At 38.2% G+C, this 21,493-nt stretch overlaps 1 protein-coding gene across 1 annotated transcript; it reads right to left on the reverse strand.

Moving 5' to 3' along the window:
- Positions 1 to 1,397: 1,397 nt before the first annotated feature.
- Positions 1,398 to 19,534, reverse strand: LOC131684422 (inactive rhomboid protein 1-like). Its single transcript, XM_058967279.1, has 7 exons — positions 18,045 to 19,534; positions 3,948 to 6,267; positions 3,659 to 3,886; positions 3,261 to 3,602; positions 2,947 to 3,201; positions 2,632 to 2,889; positions 1,398 to 2,569 (listed from the first exon to the last, which is right to left on the reverse strand). Exons 1-7 carry the CDS (start codon positions 18,614 to 18,616, stop codon positions 2,069 to 2,071), a joined length of 4,476 nt encoding a protein of 1,491 aa, XP_058823262.1. The 5' UTR covers positions 18,617 to 19,534; the 3' UTR covers positions 1,398 to 2,068.
- Positions 19,535 to 21,493: the final 1,959 nt, after the last annotated feature.

A 21,493-nucleotide genomic window follows, 5' to 3' on the forward strand; every position in this document is an offset into this window, starting at 1 on the left:
GGTTGGTCTTCAAAGTTAAATAACTTTGTCAGGGAACCTCCAATCAATATGCGATCTTCAACAAAACTATTCGTTATAAAATAAACTATGCGACCGTTAGTTCTGAGGTATGCAGATTTACTATGAAAATTTTTATTGGAATTTAAGTTTTTATTTCCGAGATTCCATATATATTATTTTATTTATTTATTACATATTACTATAGAAACTTGGAACCTCTTGTAAGTGAACTAGAGCTATCGGAAAAAGCTCATATTTTGCATATGATTTTTGCATCCAATTACCAGTTCCAAAAAAGGTCAAAATTGTTGCCGGTCTAATATAACCCCTTAAAGCGAGATGAATTATAATGAACAAAAGCTTTTTGTCACTCAAATTCTTGCAGATTTCCAAGACCTTGCACGGTTCAAAAAAAAAATGTGGCACTTACATTTATCAATCGATTGACTTAAAAATTTGGCGAATACTGCTTTATGTATGGCACATTTAGGAAAAAATATAAAAGGTTAAAAATTAACAATAAATTTTGGGGGTTTTGTCCGGCCCGGCCCCACTGTGGAGCGTGCTAGACCGCAGTAGTGTTACGACCCGCAAATTGCTATAAAACGCGCGGTATAGTTGCGAGTAGCCTAAGAAAGTGGAAGGAAAAGGGTAACGAATACGAAAACCGAATAAAAGTGACATCGATATCCGGAATAAAGTGGGTTTTACTTGGAGGTCAAACAGGTGTTTTCTTGACGGTAGCTCACGTTCGCAAGACTTCCATGAGAAGTGTAGCGTCTCATAAGTGCTGGGAGTAACAACCCTATCAGTTACACACATCAACACATTTCCTGAAATAACCTCCGTACTCTTTCGAATTTTATGCTGAAAATTATCACAAATGCTTTTAGAGAGATTTCCTGTAGATTGAGCGAAAAATATCGGTTTTCTTTTCTATTTAAAGTGGAAACCCCCTTAAGGGAATATGCGTTGACTCGGTAGCCGAAAACAACTTTTCGACTAGACTATCTCACCAGCACATCAGAATTTCGGGTCTTCCCGATACAACAAGTTTCTAGCTTGCGACCAAGACAGTATGCTATGCTACTGATGAGACAAAGTGGAAACACAAAATGCGACGTTGTATAACCATGTCAAGTTTTTTGTTATTTATTTCGATTATAGAGGTTTTAACCTTAAGGTCATTCGCCTCATCGGGTTAGAAAAATCTCTTATGAAAAATTTCTAACCCTATGTGCGAGGTCGGGACTCGAACCCAGGTGCGCTGCGTACAAGGCAGTCTATTTACCAACTACGCCCACCCCTTCCCCCATGTTAAGTTAAATTTACATAGTCAGGAACCGAAAGGTACATCAGATGACAAGGAATGTCGAAGATAACATTAAAAACTTAAATAAATTGAAATAGAGGTTTTATTAGAATTTGCTTACACTTCATCCATGACTCTTTTGTGTCTTTTTTGTTACAACTTTACAAATCAAATTTACTCTTTCGTTTTGCTTTATTTCCTGTTTTGTCAGTTTGAAATTCATACAATATTTCTAATAATATCATAGAGGGATAGCTATTCGAACTAACTGAGGGCAATTCTATGAATTGGTTATTTTAACCCACATACTTCGCTTGCGTTTGCATGTTTCTGCTTGCTTGATTCTATGTTAATTTACTATATATATTCAATGTAACTCTCGAGTAAAGTTAGAGGAAACGGGTGACTTAATGATAACAGAACGTAAACATAACTGGGTGTGCTATATATCATATCGTTTTATTCTCATTTTTTTTGATTTTGATCGTTTACTTTAAGTGTAGAGAGATACGAATATATAATATATATACGTTTTCAATAGAATGTTTGAACTAAGTGTTTCAACTAAGATACGGTTCGTGATCACATTTTCGATGGAAAGAGCGATATAAAAATTTAAATTACTTTGTCACTATGTTGGTTGTATCACATGATAAACTGATAAATGATCTGGAAATCATCGACGTCGTACAGGGCCAGCAGGACAAACAAGACGTAAAGTAACTCCAGCGACGTGAACAGCAGGAAACATCGACGTCATGCATTCGTGTCAGCACTACGTGGCTGACGTTGGACACACTGTCCTTTTTCACACATGCTCATACCTTTCAGCAGATTGTTATTCTTATTATTGTTGTTACTACTAATCCTATTGATACCACCGGACATGCTGATTCCGCCTCCACCTCCTCCGCCGTACTCGTGATGATTGTGCAAGATTCCGCCGCCATGTCCAGTTGGCGACTTGTAGTTGTTGTTCACATTATACGTTGTGACAATATGATTTCCGCCGTTTATGATGCCACCTCCGCTACCGTGGCCATGGCTGTGCCCATTTCCACTGCCGGGGTTGTAGTTTTGGTAGCCTTCGTACAAGTTGTAATGGTCGTGGTAGCTATGCGCCGAATTGTGGTCAGACAGTTGATTCCCATCGATGAAATTCAGCGAAGAAAACAACATTGGAAAGACATAGAAAATTATGAACATTACGGCGTAGACGATAAACTGTATCACCATGCATGTCCATATAAGATTGACCTAAACGGAAAGTATAATGTTTTAGAAAATAGTCAAAACATATACATTATCAAAGATCATACTTTACTCTTCCTACTGTGCTTCGTTACGTTCACGAAGGGCACAAAGGCCAACGTCAGTCCGATGCCGAAGAGCAAACCGGCTATCAGTCCGGTAAAGTTTTGCTGCCAGGGCAGTGTTCCTAACCCGAATAATGTACACCCGATAACTAGTAATTTTATCATAGCTACGTGCGGTTTCTTTAAGCATTTCCAGTGGCACAGTACAAGCTGAACCATTAGCGATGAGAGGACTCCAGCCAGCGATGGCAGTGGACCAACCTGTAATATGAATGAATCTCGTTGAATCAAAGTATTGTGAGTTATCACTGGTCTTACTTCAGCTTTGTATGGTACAAAGATGGCACTCGTCAGGTTTCCTGCGATTCCTGATCCAATGTAGAGGATTGCCATCCTCAATGGTCCAATAAGCCGCTCTAGATCTGACATCAGCAAGTGCTGAAAGGCAACTGTGATTGCTAGATGTATTATGCCTGCGTGTAGACAAAGCGACGTGAAGAGACGGTAAAACTGATCCGGATAGTTGCTGGCGATGAACGGAAACATTCCGCAAACGTCGTTCAAACAGGACACCTGAAGAATATTCAATATATTTTAACCTTAAAATTGCAATCATTCACGACGAGTCAAACCTGTGAACAAAGCGATGCCTCTTCGTGGAAGTACCCGTTAACGAAATCACAATATTCCCTGGTAGTGATGCGACACTCTCCGTAGATGCCAATACAGCACGGATGACCAATCACTTCGCAAATCATGTGCTCAGCGGTATGATCCTTGAAACGGAACCGTTGCGATAATTGATTATTCTTGCGACAAATTGGCCACTTTGTAATGTCATCCGGCCATTCGTGTGGTGCAATCGAAGCTGGAGCATCACAGTACTTCGGATCAAGACCGCAAACACTACCAGAAATACGTCCACCGGGACCGGACTCACCAGGAGACCACTTCTTCCAGGTGGCGATCGTTTTCTGAAAGTTTTAAAAATAGTTAGCACATACTTTCAATGCAAATAATCGCTACATACGGTTGGCCAAAGTCCACGCATCGAACAATCGGCTTGTGAACTTTGCACACATCCCGAGTCATCGTTACGAATGCAACAGGCCGTCTCTCGCTCTTGTTTTCTTGTTTTCACAATAACCTCCGATATTCGAGAGTCTCGACGCATACACGCTCCATATTTAGCGCCCAGATGAACAATGTCGATATTTTTAAATCCTATCCACACGTTGCGGGTTTCTTGGTGATGAACCTAAAAGAAAATGGCGTTTACTTGAAATGCTCTCAGCAAGTAGCACACCATCAACCAATACCTGTTGTAAGCTCAGACTGGTTACCAGCACCTGAGCCGTCTTGTACTCCATGCCAACTCCAATCGGCCCGAAGCCATAGCAGATTAACGATATAACAAGTACCAGAACCTGTACCGTATTGATCCAGTACGTAAAAAATGGTCTGTAATCATAACGATCGTCCAAGACATTCGGTCTAAGTAGTTTAATTTTATGTCCTATTGGCCTCATTGAGTTATCGAGCACTCCGTCCAGGATGTGTGAAGATATTCGTTGTCCAAGAGTACCACTGGCACCATCCCGAGCCTGCAGATGAAGTTCGGAAGACCTCGTACGCCACCCGTTGATGATACCACTACCGGCTGTACCGCCCAGTCCCCGATCGTTCTCCGATACGAACAGTTGACGAGAGTTGTCTACAACTTGTCCTGGGATGACTTGTTGAGTGGGCGGAGCAACCGGTGTATCAAAGAATGCTTCTTCATCTTGAATTGGCTGCAGTCCATCGCATAGCTCATTATCATCGTTGGTAAGCTCGACGTGGGCCGGAGCAAAGCTGCGTGACCACTGTTTCTGTTTACGGAACCTTTTTCTAGTGATACTCTGAACAACAAAAGACACACCATTCCAGATAACAGTTGGGACCGAGGGCTTCCGTTCAGCTTTGATCATGTATGTATCCGAGCTGTTGTCGTATGAGTGGTGAGGGTTCGCTCGTTGCCGTCGACTTTGCTCTGTGTCACGTTCGTCTTGGCTTTGAGCTGGCAGTATATCGGGTCTGTCGACTGGAACCGCATTTTCTTCCACTGCATGGTTGTTCGCATTTCCGTTGCGATAAGCAAAGTCATACTCATCTTTCAACTGACCGAACCGTCGAAAAGCAAAACGTTTCTGACGGTCTTCCCACTTGAGCCGCTCGTAGTCCTCGTTTAAATTGTCTACCCCGAAGAATTTTGCTGTTTCGTGCTTCATGTATTCCTTGATACGCTGTTTTCGAGACATATTTGGACCAGTTGGACGATAGATTTGTTGTGCATTACGTTGCAGTGTAGATGCTGGCGATTCGCTCACCGGTGGCGAATGTGTCGGCATGGATGGCCCCGGGAGCGATACTGGTGCAACAGGTGCAGACATTTGCTGTGGTTGTGATGGCTGTGCAGGTTGCTGTTGCATTTGAGGTGCTTGCTGTGGGATCATTTGTTGCGGTGGTACAGTTTGTACTGCTGGTGGCGGTGGTGGTTGCATTTGTTGCTGTGCTGCTGGCTGTTGTAGAATGTTCTGCTGCTGATACTGGATTAATATTGAACGACTGTTACTACTGGTCATGATGCTCTGTTCGGAGGAGTTTGCTGACGGGTGCTGAGACTGCTGCTGATGCTGTTTGGCTTGATTTCTTGGGATAGTTGATATATCCCGTGCTTCGAGACTACCGTAGTTATCTATCGCTATTTGTGGCTGAGACTGAGTTGCGGTAAGAGCGTTTGAAGAAACATGTGACGGTTGCTGAAAGTGATGCTGTAGCTGTTGTGTTTGTGATTGATGATGATTGTGCGACAGGTGTTGTACACTGTTGGGTGATGGAGCTGTGGTCTTTGGCGTGGATATGGATGCTGCTGGACTTAATGGTGATTGACGACCGGTCGACTCGGTTGCCGATGTGAATGGCAAAGGTTGTGGACTTATCGGGCCACTAGTCTGTGTTGTTTGGTGAACTCCAGTTGTTCTACGTAACGTATTGCAATGCAAACATGATGCGCTCCCGTTCGGTTCACTCATAACACTGACTGGAGTGGAAACTCGACATGACGGTTGATCTAGAAAATCGGCACTGGGAGTTCGAGCTATGAGATATTCGTTGCTCTGACGGGAATGCCGACCGGAACTAATGGCCTGTGAAGACAGGGCCGAATTTGGTACGGAATAACTCGCGGTCAGGGAAGATGAACATTTTGTAGGTCGAACACGTGGCGGTGTGGCATAATGATCGGAAGTATCGAAGCCCTGCGGTGGAGAAATGGTCTGTTCGTTTGGGCAGGATTTGACACGGAAACGATATGGCAGAGTATTGGTGAGGTGACTGCCTCTTTGTTGTGCTGTGGTTACTGCTGTTTGGGTTAGAATTGCTGTCATGAGTTGGGTCTGTGGCTGATAAGTTGGCTCCTGTGGCGGTGGAGTTGGAACGTAACGTTTGACTGGGGTGTGCACGTTGGAATTGAGATATCCATAACTTTCTGCGGCAGCGAGTGGATTAGTGGTGCTGAGAAAATGGGCAGGGGGAGGGATGAAGCGTTCACATTGTGGTGACATGTCACGATAGTTTTCGGTCAAACTATGGCGGTACCTGAAAATGTATAGAAAAATAATTGGTTTTTTTTGGGTAGAATTGATATAATGTTATCATTAAGATGAGAATTTTTTGAGGGCAGCACTCATATTACAACAATACGATTCTCAATGGCAAGTGGCGGAAAATGACTCTCGATCTTTGTCAATAAAATCGCTATTTATATTTACCAGGTTACATTTAAAATTTTAGGTTTTTAATTTTTTTGTATATTCAGTAGTACGCATACGATATTATGTATAGGATCAGGCATTGTAATTCTCTCTCACTCACGCGAGAAGAGGCTTATCCGATGTCCAACTTTTCCGAGATAAGATGAGTCGCAATATTCTCCGTCTCCACAAATAGCGTGAGAATAAATTTTCCGGATAAAGTTTATTTGATTTTTTCCTTCTCACCGGAGAAGGTGATAATATTTTAATTTCGTTGAAATCAATGAAAGCGTCAAAATATAAACTTAATTTCAAAGGAAAGCGGCAAAGAAGTACGACAGACTTGTTTTTTCGTGTTTTGGAAAAGAGACAGCAAGCCAGCGAGCACAAAAAGGATACCATGATAAACTCATTCGCTCATTCTCCGGCGGTTTTCTTTATCCGGAGAAATAACACGTTGTATTTATCCGGAGAAGTTGTGTGAGTGTCAATAACTTTTCGTGTGAAAATGTGAGTTTTTATTGTCGCAGTAGCAAATTATCCGGACTCATTTACTCATATGAGCGATAAATGCAATGCCTGTATAGGATCAAAAAAGAAACAAGGCTACATTAACAGATCAACTAGGGTGATGAGCTTATTTTCACCATACTAAGCAAGGTGCCTCACTAATTCGGTAATTTCTTGCCTTACAATCAATGGAATGCGTAAAAATTGACATCAACCGCTTTGTTTCGTTGCTAAGAACCAATATAATAACACAAATGCGTTGAAAACAGTAAAATTCTTGTGTTTGAGTACAATGAAAACTCGAATCGAGTGCCCCTATTTTTGCACTACCATTTGACTCAATGCGTTGAACAAAGATGGCAGACACTGCTCTAACGAACGGCTTCAAATGGGTAGGGTGATAATAGAAACATGGCGCAAATAGGCTCATCACCCTATCATCCCTAAATGTTATTCTAGGTGAAAATGTGTGATTTGCTAGCAGATTCACAATTGCATAAATCATCAATCCAGGATATAAGCCACTGTTTCCACGGAGTACCTAGCAGTCATTTAGCTGATGCTTCACTTGGTATCAACATAGTTTACTTTTTATTGTGTTTAATAACACTGTGAAACAATATAAAAAAATGGGAGCAGAGCGAAAAAACGCGAAAGTTTGGGGTCCAAAAAAACCCTCAGTGATGAAATTTTTGAAATAATGACGGGACTACACAGTTTAAAACTAAAGTTTTGCGAAAATAAAAAAATAACATCTTTCGGGTGAAAATGAATATAGAGATATCTTTACAAAAAATATTCGGTCAACTCAAGCGGGGTTCAAGTGCTACATTTCGGCGAAACATATTGAATATGCCAAAAATATCTAAGTAGGTCTACATCCAACCCGCGCATTACATTTGACACAGCCTATCACCGTGCAAACAAGCAAATCGCACATGGTGTCAACGCTGACTGGCCAATCGATAGGCATATTGACGGATTCTGCTTTGAGTGAAAACAAGAACATGTTTGACCATCGAATTTTCCCAACAAACTTGGTTTGGGAGCAGAAAAAATTCAAATGATGGCAGGAATTTAGGGTTTCAACTAAATGATTGTGAAGAAATTTACGGAAAAAAATGGAAAAACCTGTTTTAATCCATATAGTGGTGTAATTGTGTATTTCTCATTTATCCAATAGCTGGTTATGTTCAATATAATTGTGAAAGTGTCTATTTCACTCTTGTTATACTTGGCACATATTTACAAGGGCATGACTGTCACGAACCTGATGAGCAACATGTCGACGATGGCACAGTTGGAACAAAAAATAGAATATTCAAGTAGATAAATCAGCATGAGTTAAATGTTGTCTTCGTGCTAACATATTTTGGAATGCAGTGGGGGGATTATAAGTATAATGGAGCAGTGGCGGATCCAGGAGTAGGGTCCGGAAAATTTTCAACTTGAGAAATTTTAAATTAGTTTGATTTTTAAATTAGTTCTAAACTCAAAATATTTTCAAACCAAATTTGTTCGCCAAGACTGATTTTCATTCAATGAGGTTTTTATGTATTACGTGGATCCGCGCCTGAAAAAGGAATGTGAAGGTGATGGTTGGTGAAAATCACCTAATAATCACTGTGACTTCAATTCTCGAATAAGCCTAGTGCCCGGGACTGCCGGAGACATCCATACTGGACAATATATTCAAAGAATCATTAAGTGGCCATCAGTGATTTAGACCTGCAAAGCGAAATAATTCGATGTCCATTTTAATAGATTTTTAACCTTTGAAATATTACGATTGTGCCGGTTTATATGGAAAATTCCTATGTAACCATAGTAGCAAACCTGTAACTCCTGAACCAAAAGTCAGATCTGAATGAAATTCAATAGCAGTCAATATGAGTAATGTATTTATCATTTAAATGCAAGTATGTAAAAATCAGTCAAGATAAATAGGTATGACAATATTTTAGGAACACAGCAGTCCCCAGGGGTATCAAGCAGAGTTAAAAATAATCGAAGCTCTTTTTTGACGACTGAAAATGAACCTGTTGCGACTCGCGGTGAATAGAAAAAATATTCATTGAACTATCCATCTTATTCATTCAGTTGAATATCGTTCAATATATTCATTACACTAATTATCTAGGAAAATGTTTTCAAATGTTGATAAAGCATATGAAACAACAATCATCTTTGCTTGCATTGTGCCAGGGCCTACTTTGATGCGTTTGATTCGTTGCTGCACGGTCGCTTCGTGTAATAATCGGAGCCGAATAAAAATCTGCATGGATGAATGGGCGGTTTGATCGTTTGACGTTTTCAGCTGCGAACTGAATATTGAAAATGAATGCGGCTGAATATGATCAATTTTCATTCAATGAATTTGAATATTTTTAACTCTGGTATCAAGACCCGTCATAGGCAGCCAATATGGTCAAAACTACTCTGAATGGTCTTTAGTGATCTAGGCCCGCTAATCGAAGTAATGTTACATCCGTTTTAATCATTTGGATATCTTGGTGGTGCAAATTTATATGGGAATTTGATGTGTGACCGCACTCTTCAGTTCGTAACTCTGGAATCGGAAGTAGGATCAATTAAAAATTCATTAGCTGCTTATAGGAGTGTTAGATCCGTACATTTGTGCAAATCGGTTTGAGAAAATTGAGTGCCATTTTTTAACATACATTAGATCTCAACGTACTTTTACATGCTGATATTTTGCGATCTCGACCAATTGATTCGAATGGTATATGACACATGGCCCTCCAGGTTTCGGTTGAAAAGTGGATTTGCATAGTATATAAGAAAGACAAAAATTATTTATATTTCACAGGTCAAACTACTGACATTGTAGAGTAAATTTGCTTCGTAATAACGTATTTGATAGGTCGATTGATTTGAAAATAATCAAGAGCCTATCAGCCAATGACAGTAATCAATTTTTTTTTGGTTGTGGCTTCGTCAAACGATCGCATGCTCATAATTTTTGTTTTAGTTGTATAAAGTGTGTTTAAATGTTTTTTCGTTGTAGATCTTCAGGAACAGGGTAAGATAGAAAAGTTCTGTTGATTTGGGTGCATACTATGTATTTTTATGAACATGGCATAGTGGTCCAGATCAGGGAAAAGCTGGCCAAAAGTCAATATCTCGCGAGTGTTGCATTTTAGGCTGGTGGTGCCTTCAGGAAAGTTTCTCCAAATAAGCAGCCCCTACTTTTGCCATTGACAGATCAATGATTAATCGTCCTATAAGTGAGATTCAAATATTTCATATTCAAAATAGGCATCTTCAACAAAGTGTTACAAAATATCATCACAATAAATTTTGCTGTAGACATCAAGTGTGCTTTTCTTGAACTGATTGAAATATCAAATGTTTTTACAGAAAAACTCTATGCAGCGGTTTTTACTTAATAACTATTTTTCTTTAACATTCACATGTTTGAAATGTTCTATAAAGGTGTTCCACATTATAATATGCAAAAAACCTCTTAACATTTTAGTATACTAGATCGTGAATCTGACAAGTTATTATTTGTTTTCCGACAAAATCGATTACTTTAGAATTGATTAAGGGTGTTTTATTAGAAAAATTTAACATTTCATGCAGAAATATGCAGAATCGCGAATTATATGTGAAAAACATCAAAAATCGAATCGTTTTCGATGAAACCATATGATTGTGAGTTAATTTCTTTATTATACAATATTTGAACATATAATGCTTTGAAGTAGTGTAAACAACAGAGTGACTTAAATCACAAAAAATACTTTCAAAACCTTTTTGTTGAATCCAGTGATATCTGCTACTACGGAAACATTATCAAAGAATTTGCCGTCGTTGGTAGGTCAACTACCTGGCTTGACTACATCGATGATCAATCTCAAACCCTTCTTTAGTTTTTTTCTAGATTGTTTCTTTTCCCTCTTTATTTAATTGTTGGCTTATGTTCCATTTCACCAGTTCATGCTAATAAGAATCATCCCATGATAACTCCAGAAAGCGTATTCGCATTTGAGGAACTGATATTTCATACTTAAATGTAGAAACATTCATTGATCGCAACATCACTTTATCTACAGCTAGTCTACAACGGTACTCGGACGACCTGTTTTATTAATGTTTCGTAGCTGCAGTAGCACTATAGCTGTCAATCGTACAGAGCTATCATCTGTAGACTCAGAGGTAAACGATTTTAAAACGCCCACTACTGCCATTCTTTCTTACTTGTGCAGCACCTCAAATTCCATCCCATTTGTTCTATCATATATTCCTTCCCTTTCCAAATATTCCGTGGTTTTCTTTGCGTCGAAATCTACTAAATCCGGTTCCTTAATTTCTGCACTCCTTCCAGATACCGCGATAGCTTCTGATGGTGGGTACGCTTTTTCATGGCCTCTAGTATCACATTATAAATAGGGAAATTGACCGCATGGTGCGCTTTCCTATAAATCTCATCAAATTAGATTAATTTTAACTAAGATCGGCTTCAATCACTAACGAAACGCCCTCCTCGGTAGTCAGCTTGATTGGCAATGAATGCTTTTTTGCTTTCTTTTAAGCCTCCATTTTAAGAATTTTCAGCGATAAATAGAAGGAGCTTTGCTGCAGACTCATTGCCATCAGCTATGAACTGCATAGACGCTACATGTAGTACGTTTATACCACTATGCTGATCACTGAGCATCTCTGTTTTCCACCGCTTATTGCGAGCTGACGAACCCTCGAAAGTCACAATTTCCTGTGACATTTGTCCCAATACTCATACTGTTGTTCAGGTAAATTGAATAGGTGTTAGACCAATGCTTTTAGAAATAATATTCAAAACAAACCACAAAATAGGGAAACTCGAATTCGAATATAATGAATGATAAAATCCGTCGAATTTGTTACATTTGATGCACAAATGCCACAATAACGTTCACATCTCGACCGAAAGCTGATTTATAACGAATAATTGCAATGCGTCGTCTCTGACAAAGTAACGTCATCAATCAAACTTTTTCAAAGATAAACAAACCTGCTATTTTTTACTTCTGACGCACATGTTGCAAACCAAGACTTCGATCGCACAAAATTGCAATTTTGAATTGCAAAAGAATGCACAAAAAAGCAACGCCTACTATATAGCAATACTTTCTGTTCTTCGTCATAATAATGCATTTTAGGACGAATTGTTTTAGGGGTTTCCAAGAAAAAAAGTTTTTCATATAAAATTCGCGTGTCTGCATATTTCTGCATGAAATGTTAATTTCTTCTTATAAAACACACTTAATCAATTCTAGTAATCGATTTTGTCGTGGGATATGGTGGGGAATAGAAGTTATTCGTAATTTTGTGGCTAAAATATATATCGGGTGCACTAAAATGTTTGAGATTTTTTGAGTATTATAGTATGGAACAATTTTGTAAAATATTTCAAACATGTGAATGTCAAAGAAAAACAGTATGAATATGAAAGAACAAACATTGCTTTACTAGGTATATGCAACACTATTTGTAAATAAAAGTAACGTGTTATCAAAATTATATGCATTTTTGTTGAGTATGCCAAATGGCTTCCACTCCATGGGGATAGTTGAATCATGGACTATCATAAAAACACGTATAACCGTAGGAAAGTTCGTTCATTCTGTCTTTGGACAAACAAATTATTTTGTTTGTATGTTTGTAGTAAAAAATCCCTACCACAAATTAATTGTTTTTGTTTTTAGAATTTTTGTGTTCTTTCCTTTCTTTCATCGTGTTTTTCTTTGATCAATTTCATTTATGGCAAGTCGGTAGTGATGCTACTTCTTTCTCGTCTTTTTTTTGCTAATTTCCAGACTCACGTAGTTGAGTCTTTGGGAATCTGCGCAAATTTTTGGTGATTAACCTGGTAGAATCCTGTACTTTCTGCCTGCTGATGGAACATAATAGGTATATTCAGTGAGATCTCAGACTGATTTGATTCGTAGCCTCTAAAAGAAGTTTCTACACTGTTCAATCCAAATCTTATTTCTAAACAATTAAAAAGATAAGCAGTTAAATTCTGTCTCTTTTGTCCAAAATCAGCTTCCAATTACGTTTCTCGTCTTTTTTAAGTTTATGACGTAACGACTTAAAGTATGGTACGAGATATTGTGTATTTCACCTGCTCGATGTACCCTATGTCTCTTCTCAAGATTGTAAATTAGCGCAAACTTCATAGTAACACTCATAGTCAAGCCTGTTTGCGTTTAGCGTTTATAGTTGCATGTTATTTTGACAACGCTTAACAAGAAATTACAAAAATCCGAACCTAAAAGTGGTTTATGTATCCCTATATGCCATAAGCAAATTTGAATTAATGTTAAGCTGGCAGGAAATATTTACTTTTGCAAATTTCTTCATATAAATAACATATTTTGCACCTACTTCCAATAACGAAAAGCTTTATGATGTTTAGTCTCACAGAAGGGACACCACAAACTTTTTCCAAAAAAAAAAAAACGCCAGTTCTCAATTGAGGCAACTTTTATTCTACAATAACTTTGATTATCTGTAAAAGTGACAATAAACATTTGACGCTATCGCAAGTGCGTGTGAGGTTAGCTTACCGACAGAGCTACCAAAACGCATAAGGTTTGCAGTAAAATTGGTAGAATGTGACGTAATATCCTTAGTGGTTCGCCAATCCCCGTGGTTCATGTTTCCCCACTCTCTCCCGGAGTTTTTCTGTAAAAAACTTTGATATTTCAATCAGCTCAAGAAATGAACACTTGGTGTCTTCAGCAAAGCTTCTTGGGGTGATACTCGCTAAAACTGCCGAAGATGCTGATCTTCAATATGAAACATTTGAAAAAATAAAATGCGGATCTCACTTCTAGCGCGATTAATCATAGATCGGTCAATGGCTTTGGATGGATGCATGGATGTTCATTTGGAGAAACTTTCCTGAAGACACCACCAACCTAAAATGCAACACTCGCGAGATATTGGCTTTTGGTCAAATCTCTGTGCGTGGTAGACATTTGAATCTTTCGTTATTTATAAAAGAAATTTTGTGTATTGTAATACTCAATTCACGAAATAACTACTTTTTACGCGATTCTTTCAATGAGCATAATTTGGTTTTTATTAGACTACACTGAAAATATTCCACACGATAAAACCATACGAAATGAAACATTTCTTTCATGTTCGCTTTCATGCTAAAAAGTAAATCAAATGATTTTTCTTTGAATTTCACATGGAAATCCATTGGAATGCATTTCATATGGTGTTTCAAATTATATTTAAACAAATTTGTAAAAGTCTACGTAGACTTTGATATTTTGTTGTTCTCGTGTTAATTAGTAAATGGGATTTTAAGAGATTTGTGTATAACATACTAGTCGATTCAGTTTGATGGATTTATGCAGAAACTTCGACGCTAGTACACTATCGAGGAACCCGAGCAAAGTCCAACATCAAAATTACAGCAAATAGACAACATATTTTGATATTAAGCATCAAATTGAAATCTTATTTTAATATCAGTTTAAACTTTTTCAGATATGACATCATATTTTGATCTCATTTTGATGTGCTTACATTTTTAGAAAAAAATGTTTGTTTCTATTTCTTTGACAAACATCAAATTGATTACTTATTTTGTTATCAATGAATTATTTCACCATCTCAATTAGTTTTCAATTTGCTTTCACTGATAGCATAAATAGTTTTCTGTTTGATGTCATAGTGCAATTTTTTTGCTTTCGATTTTGATCTTTTAACCGTTAAAACGACCAAAATGATAACAATCTGAGCAATCATTCCCTACTACATCACAACATCAAGTTTAGTTCTCAATTTGATATCAGACTCGGCTCGGGAAACTACTCTTTAGGCAACCACTTAGCCCAGAACCTACGTAATTTTTGAACAACATAACATACCGACACGTTGTTGTTTTTGCATATATTTAGATATACTTTTGATATCATGAATAAATTCTAGGAATAACATAAAATGACAACTCTAAAGAGGATCTTCCAAAATTCCTCTGCGCGGAAAATTTTAACTGTGAAATACCTGTAGTCGTGACGAATTATAATCTGAGACACCACTAGTTAGCAGATATACATTGACCATTAAATGCATGAAACATTAAAAGTTCAAAACTGGTCAAAGTTTAGCATACAAACCACCATGTTAAAAGAAAAGCTGGATTTTTAACAATAAGTGGATTGATTTTTTTAACTTTATTAATTTTGGTGGTTCAAGCAGTAGTATAGTTAAACTTGTGATGTGTGTGATGTGATAAGAAGCCACCATCAGTTCAATGTTTTACTAATGAATGCGGTAGACTTACAGTAGATCCGAAGTAGTTTATCGTGAGACTTTCACATTATCGCTGTTACTGAAGGGAAATCAAAAGGGGGGGGGGGTTGGGCGGGTCCGTAAGCAGAGACACTTCCGTGTACCTTGAAACCCGGTGAAAAGAATCCCTTCCAACAATAATTTTCCAGTCAAAAGACAAAAATAAATCGGTATACATGCTTTACGCACCTGATGATTTGTTTTGAGAATGGTGCATCAAACTCTTATATGACCTTCTGAAGAAAACAAGGTTCCTTCAAGTGACATGGGCTAGCTATCCACTTTCCCTCGTCCAGTCTTCAATTTGTATGATATCCTGGTGCTCCCAATCCCTTCCAGTTTTCAAATGTTTTATAATCTAATGATAATTGAATATAACATTTAATAAATTCGTCGAACAACGTATCGCAAATAATGAATCTAACAAATAAATAAATATAATAAATATAATAATATAATAATATAATTATAACAAAATACATATAGTTAAAATGATGAATGCAACGAATATAACATATATGTTTTAATAGTGACATGTGGTAAACGTAATATATATAAATTGTAAAATAAAGAATATAATAAATGTAAATAATATCATAAATGAAATGCACACAATAATCAATATTTGAAATATAATGAACATGGATAATATTCGAAATATAAATTTAAGTTGCCAGTTTTAAAAAAATATCGTATTTTCCAATTTTTGCTCAAATGTACTAAAAAGTATATTATTTTCTATGGTTCAATCCGAACATTTATTGGCGGTCGTTCCATTTATGCAAAGATTGCTGCGATTAGAGAATGATATTTGAAAGTGGTGTTCGCCCAAGCCAAGATCCCGGATGTAGCGGTCGATTGAGCGTTCCACTGATTTGACAACGAAGGAGGCCAGACTGATCGGTCTAAAGCTCTTTGCCTCCTCATAGATACTGCGGTTACTTTTGATAAAGATTTTTACAATCATTTCCCGCACGTTAATGGAATGTATCCTGTTGCCAGAAAACAAGTAAAAACATTTGCTTTGTCTGAAAAGTTCATATCTTTTTTTCTCGGAGACTTGTACAGAGCAAAGCGCCTCTTTTTCGATTCCTTTTTCACAATTCTACCAGCATATGCCCTAGAATCAGAACAACCTGCAAAGAACTCAGGGACAGTCGTCGGTGATGGTTCAGCATAGCCTGGACAGTGTGTGTCAAAAAGAAAGTTGAGTGCTACATCTTCGTCAGACGAGTATTCACCAATAGCAGTTCTAATTGAACTGACATGCAAGTCTTTCGATTTCGAAGGTAATTTATTTAATCTATTGGCCCCTTTGAGACATGAGACATGAGGCTTTCCCAACCACTTCGCTCAGAGGATCGAAGGAAATTTCTATACACTTTGCAAGCCAACTTAAATACCTCTAGGGGTTCCTCTAGAAGCACGCATAACTCGAAGCAGGCAAGGCTCTTGGTATGCTACTGCTACGAGCGAGTTTGTTTTTATCAACGGCCTTATTCAAGTCACTTGATTAGGGATCGCGATATATGACGCTATCTAGCGAGACGATTAAATGATCAAAGACGATGTAGTTATGATCATATTACGACGGTTCGAGCTCGTTCGTTACGAGCCAGTTTGTCAACTCGTGTGTAACACCGTCGGAGCAGAGAGTTTCATTTAACTAATAGTTACATTCTCTATCAGATCGAGCAAATGTTAGTCGATTTCCTACATTGTGTATATGCAGATTTAAACTACTTAAGTATTCCATCAATTCGGTGCCTCTCAAATTGATATATGAGCTGCATCACTGCCGATTATAAGTGTAAACCTATATCTATCACAGTATGATACAACGCTTTTGAAATTATCCGAATGTGGTGATTAATAATGTCGCACAATAATGCAACAAATGTGCCGAACAAGAGGCGTATTTCCTGTTTATGTTATCAACAGTCATATTGACTGAAACAGCACAAATATCGCGAGCTGTGAGGTTGAATAAAAGACATGCACGGTGCATGTCGCAAGACGGGTTTGAGAATGGGTCGAAGATGGTCCTCCTTCCTAATGAAACCAGATTTCTGGAATACTCCAAGGTATGGCCAATTCGGCTACAAAACCTTCAAAGTGAAATCCAGTGTGCTTGTTTTGCAAAATCATGAAATTTGACATGACATGTCGTTCTTGCAGGTGAAACAAGGTTCCAAGAATATCACGGGGTGTGGCCAATTCGGCCAAAAGAACTTCAAAACGGCAACCCAGAGGGCGGTCAAGAATCCAAAGTACTCAAAATGACTGACTTCACTTTTGAAGCATCAAATAACCTGACTACCGTATTTTCAAGGGTTACATTGTTCCGGAAACGAAATGTTCCCATTCAGAAACATCCGTGGGTGTTCCCGGAACAGATCTGATGGATTAGTAAGTACTGGTTATCAAGTGCTAGAGATCTTAACAAAACGTATGTATTCAAAATGTTGTCAATTTGTCTGGAATTGGTCAAATGGCATCAATTTGAATTTATCTCTCCATCTTTTTTGTTAAAAAACGAGTACTCGTGAAGATTGCAAAATTGATTAGTAACTCATTTTAGTATCAGAACTGTTCATGTTTGTATATTCAACTAAAACATATTCAAAATGCCGGCAATGTTATTTGCAGTAGTTCAAGCTTACTACCAAATAACTCAATTACGGCAACCTATTCAGTAGCGTAATGAATATACAAGGGTGGCAATGGTTGTAATTGTTGGTCTATTATATGAGCCGTAATAAATGAATATATCGGAGTGCTGATTCCCATTACCTGCTGTTCGACGGGCTCATAGTCCTCTGTTGAAGCGCGTAATGTCGCTCGGGATAGTGGTGTGCCGAGGGCGACGGCGATGGCATCCCCATGACATAGTGGTCATTGCTGGGTGCCGGCGATGGGGGTTGCAAACAGCTGCTGTCATCAATGACGTACCGCTCGTTGTGGATAATCCGGTTACTGAGTGTTCCATACTGGAGGTCGGGTACGTAGCGTTGGCCGGAGTGGTTGCTAATGATACTGCCGCTTCCTACCGAGATGTTATCGGCCATGCCAAGTCCATCATGAAAATTTACTGCCTGCGGTACCAGCTGTTGCTGATAATGGCTGGGACCAAATGATGACCGACGGCTGCCACGAGTGAGGGTAGAGTTACTCCCATTTGGACCACCCGATTGAACGGCTTGTCCCTGACCCTGATGATGTGCCGCCAGTGCATTGGATGATAACGCAGCTGATAGCTTCGCTTGGTGGTGCTGTTGTTGCTGTTGGTTGCCATGTCGATGGTGTTGCTGTTGCGAATGATGGTGAGAATTGCTGTATTCAGAGCAATCCTCCATAGAAGACATATCCTTATTGTCTAGGTGAATGAAACTCGCCGAACCGCTAGTAACGCCCACATATCGATAGTTTCCTCACGCAACTGCTCTCTTCTGTTAGTCAGAATTCGCGAACAAACCGAAATTAGCAATCACTATGCCGATGAAGATTAGAAATATCGATTACCCGCGGAAGGAATATTTTAATAATTATCAAAATTTATACCCCCGATAAGCGCTGTTTTAACGCTTTTAACTTCACTTCTTTCTTCTTTACCAGCACACTTTCGTCTTTTATTTTCAAGGAAGCAGAAAAAGATTTTGAAGCAATAAGCCTCTGATGTTAACTACACATTTCCACCTTCACTGCACGCATAGCCATTAATCCTTTCTTCCATCTATGTGTGGTAAGCGAAGCACACCACCATTGCTGATGTTTCTCCTTCAAACTTGACGAGGTTTGACTGCTGGAATTTTCATCCTTCCGAGCGGATATTTTCATTAATCAGGGAAAATCCGTAAAAAGTCATTCTTTCTTTCTTTGCACCTTACTGGACGTCACCTCTTTGCCCATTGCTAAGCGAATCAGCAAATTTGGTTCAACCCCACGGTGCATGAGATTGTTCGAAGAAAAAGGAATCCTTCAAGTTGAAGAGGGTGATGATCAGCACAAAAACGAAAAACTTGCAAAAGAGATTCCTTTGCAGTGTAGTGTGCTGGGGCGAATCACTACTTTTCTTTTTCCACTTCTCACGCCATTTTGCAGGTTTTGTAAATTATTTTGCACGACAGATTGTAACACTAAAGTTCTTCGCTAAGTAGTCGGAAGTCAGAGAACGAAAATTAACTACTTGGAAATTGATTTATTTTTCGGACAAAAATTTCCCTTGTTTCTGCCTTCCGTTTTCCGAATGGTGGAAAATAAAACTTTCAACGTCACATACTTGATTTTCCCTACGGTGCGATTGTGTGCGTGCTGTGTTGTGAAAATGGAGAGCTTTTCCGACCATCCGCTCTCGTTTGGGTTGTTGGGTGTATGACTGTCAGGGTTGTAGTGCTGGATTTATTCAAACGTGTGAAAAAGAAGACGGTCAAAGAACCTAGTGATGATTTTTTGGTAGACAATAGTTTTAGATTTTCAGAATACTTCAAATGCCAGATATACTACTAAGTAATCTGATTAGTGGTCGAAGTGCTAAAGTTTCCTCCCACAGAAAAACTAGGAAGTATACATATATAACTTGACGATTATAAATTAACGAAACAAAACTGTCGAAGGGCAATACAATTTTTAAATTGTCTATTTTACTAAAAATATCGCATAAGTTTATTTCATTTCTTTAAGTTTTGAGATATTTTATTGTAAATATGCAATAATGAAAGAGGGAGAAACGGTGCACCCCTATTCTGTACAAGTAAACCAGTATGCGAAAAGAGTGAGTGGATAGCGGATGGAACATAAATTGAATTTCGAATGTTTTCGTTTTGGCGTTTATGTGTATGGAATACTCAACCTTACTAGTGGGAGAAAGGGGGATACACTGAACTGAAATTGCAGGCTAGTGCGCATGGTCAAAATTCTGACATATGAAGGATACTGGGATGATTTTGACAGATGATGGCGGTTTTTCACCATGCATGCATGGTGAATATAATGCGAGGCAAAGTTTGAAAAGCTACAACCAGTGTTCCGAAAGCTCTACGAATCTACAAATGATGGGCTGCTATTGACTCTTAGCAACCACCTGTTCAGCAGTTCCAGCTGTTGAAGGTACGTTATGGTTGGCTCAGCATGTGCAGAATATTTGTTCGAGTTTTTTGCTTTGTAAGAAACTAGTCCTTATTTTGACAACTGGAAATTCCAGAGAGGCGCTGCCCCTATTCGACTAGGCTTTGGTACAAGTTATTTGCATTTAGTTTTTTGCTATGTAACACGTTATTTAACCAAGTAAAGGAATCTAATTAAATTTGGTAATAAAAGGTATTTCAAATTTTTGCTAGCAATAAGCAAAGTATTGTTTCTATTAGGGTACCACAGTTTTGGTACCGAAATACCTATACTGTATTAAAATAAATACCGGTATTTTCAGTACCATGAAAAACTTTTGATAAATATGATTCTATTTGACATTTCAAACCTAGAGCTAAAGTTTTACGAGATTAGAATTGCTATCGCCTCCAGAAATCTATCCGGTAATAACAGAAATTCAATTACACAATCAACAGTTGAATTACGCAGTATAATTAAACACAAATCGAGACAGTGAAGCAACACTATTTGTCTCAGACTCTGCAATCCACACTATAAATTGAGAAGTATTTGTTGACTGGGCACTCATAAGCGACATGCAGTTTGTATGGGATAGATTGTGGCATGCGTGCAAATTTGAAAGAACAACGAAATCACGTATTGTAAATTTAATGATTGCTTCACCTTTGATAATTTTTGATAATTTGAGCAGAGAGAGAAATATTTTTTTTCTGTAATATGTGCTGCCAGACTTTTTATACATTCCTTTGTACAGCGTAGTTGAAATTTAGTTTTCCAGTTTTACTCTTTGTTGGGGATATATTTGACCCCTATCAAACCTTTCAATACAAGGGCCCGAACGGATTAATTTAAATAATAGGTTGAACATAATTACAACGATCTTGTATTAAATTTCAAAGTATTTACATCGAATGGAAAACAGAATTTTTTGAGAATGTTTCATGTTGAGAAAGTGTAAGTTTTTGTTTCAAATGGATTGGTTTAAGTTATCTTGATGATTTAGATGTTTTACATTTCTTATAAAAGAAATGTATAGAATTCGCTCAAACTTTCAAGATTTTTTCCGAGGCCCGGAGGGCCGAGTCTTATATACCAATCGACTCAGCTCGACGATTTGGGACAATGTCTGTGTGTGT

The sequence above is a fragment of the Topomyia yanbarensis genome, chromosome 2 (assembly GCF_030247195.1).
Source record: "Topomyia yanbarensis strain Yona2022 chromosome 2, ASM3024719v1, whole genome shotgun sequence".
Classification (NCBI taxonomy): domain Eukaryota; kingdom Metazoa; phylum Arthropoda; class Insecta; order Diptera; family Culicidae; genus Topomyia; species Topomyia yanbarensis.

Coding starts and splice junctions, on each gene's coding strand:
- LOC131684422 (XM_058967279.1), bottom strand. CDS start 18,616: ATGTCTTCTATGGAGGATTGCTCTGAATACAGCAATTCTCACCATCAT. Junction 3,202..3,260: donor AGGCATCGCTTTGTTCACAG/GTTTGACTCGTC, acceptor AATATTCTTCAG/GTGTCCTGTTTGAACGACGT. Junction 2,570..2,631: donor AGCACAGTAGGAAGAGTAAA/GTATGATCTTTG, acceptor CTTTCCGTTTAG/GTCAATCTTATATGGACATG.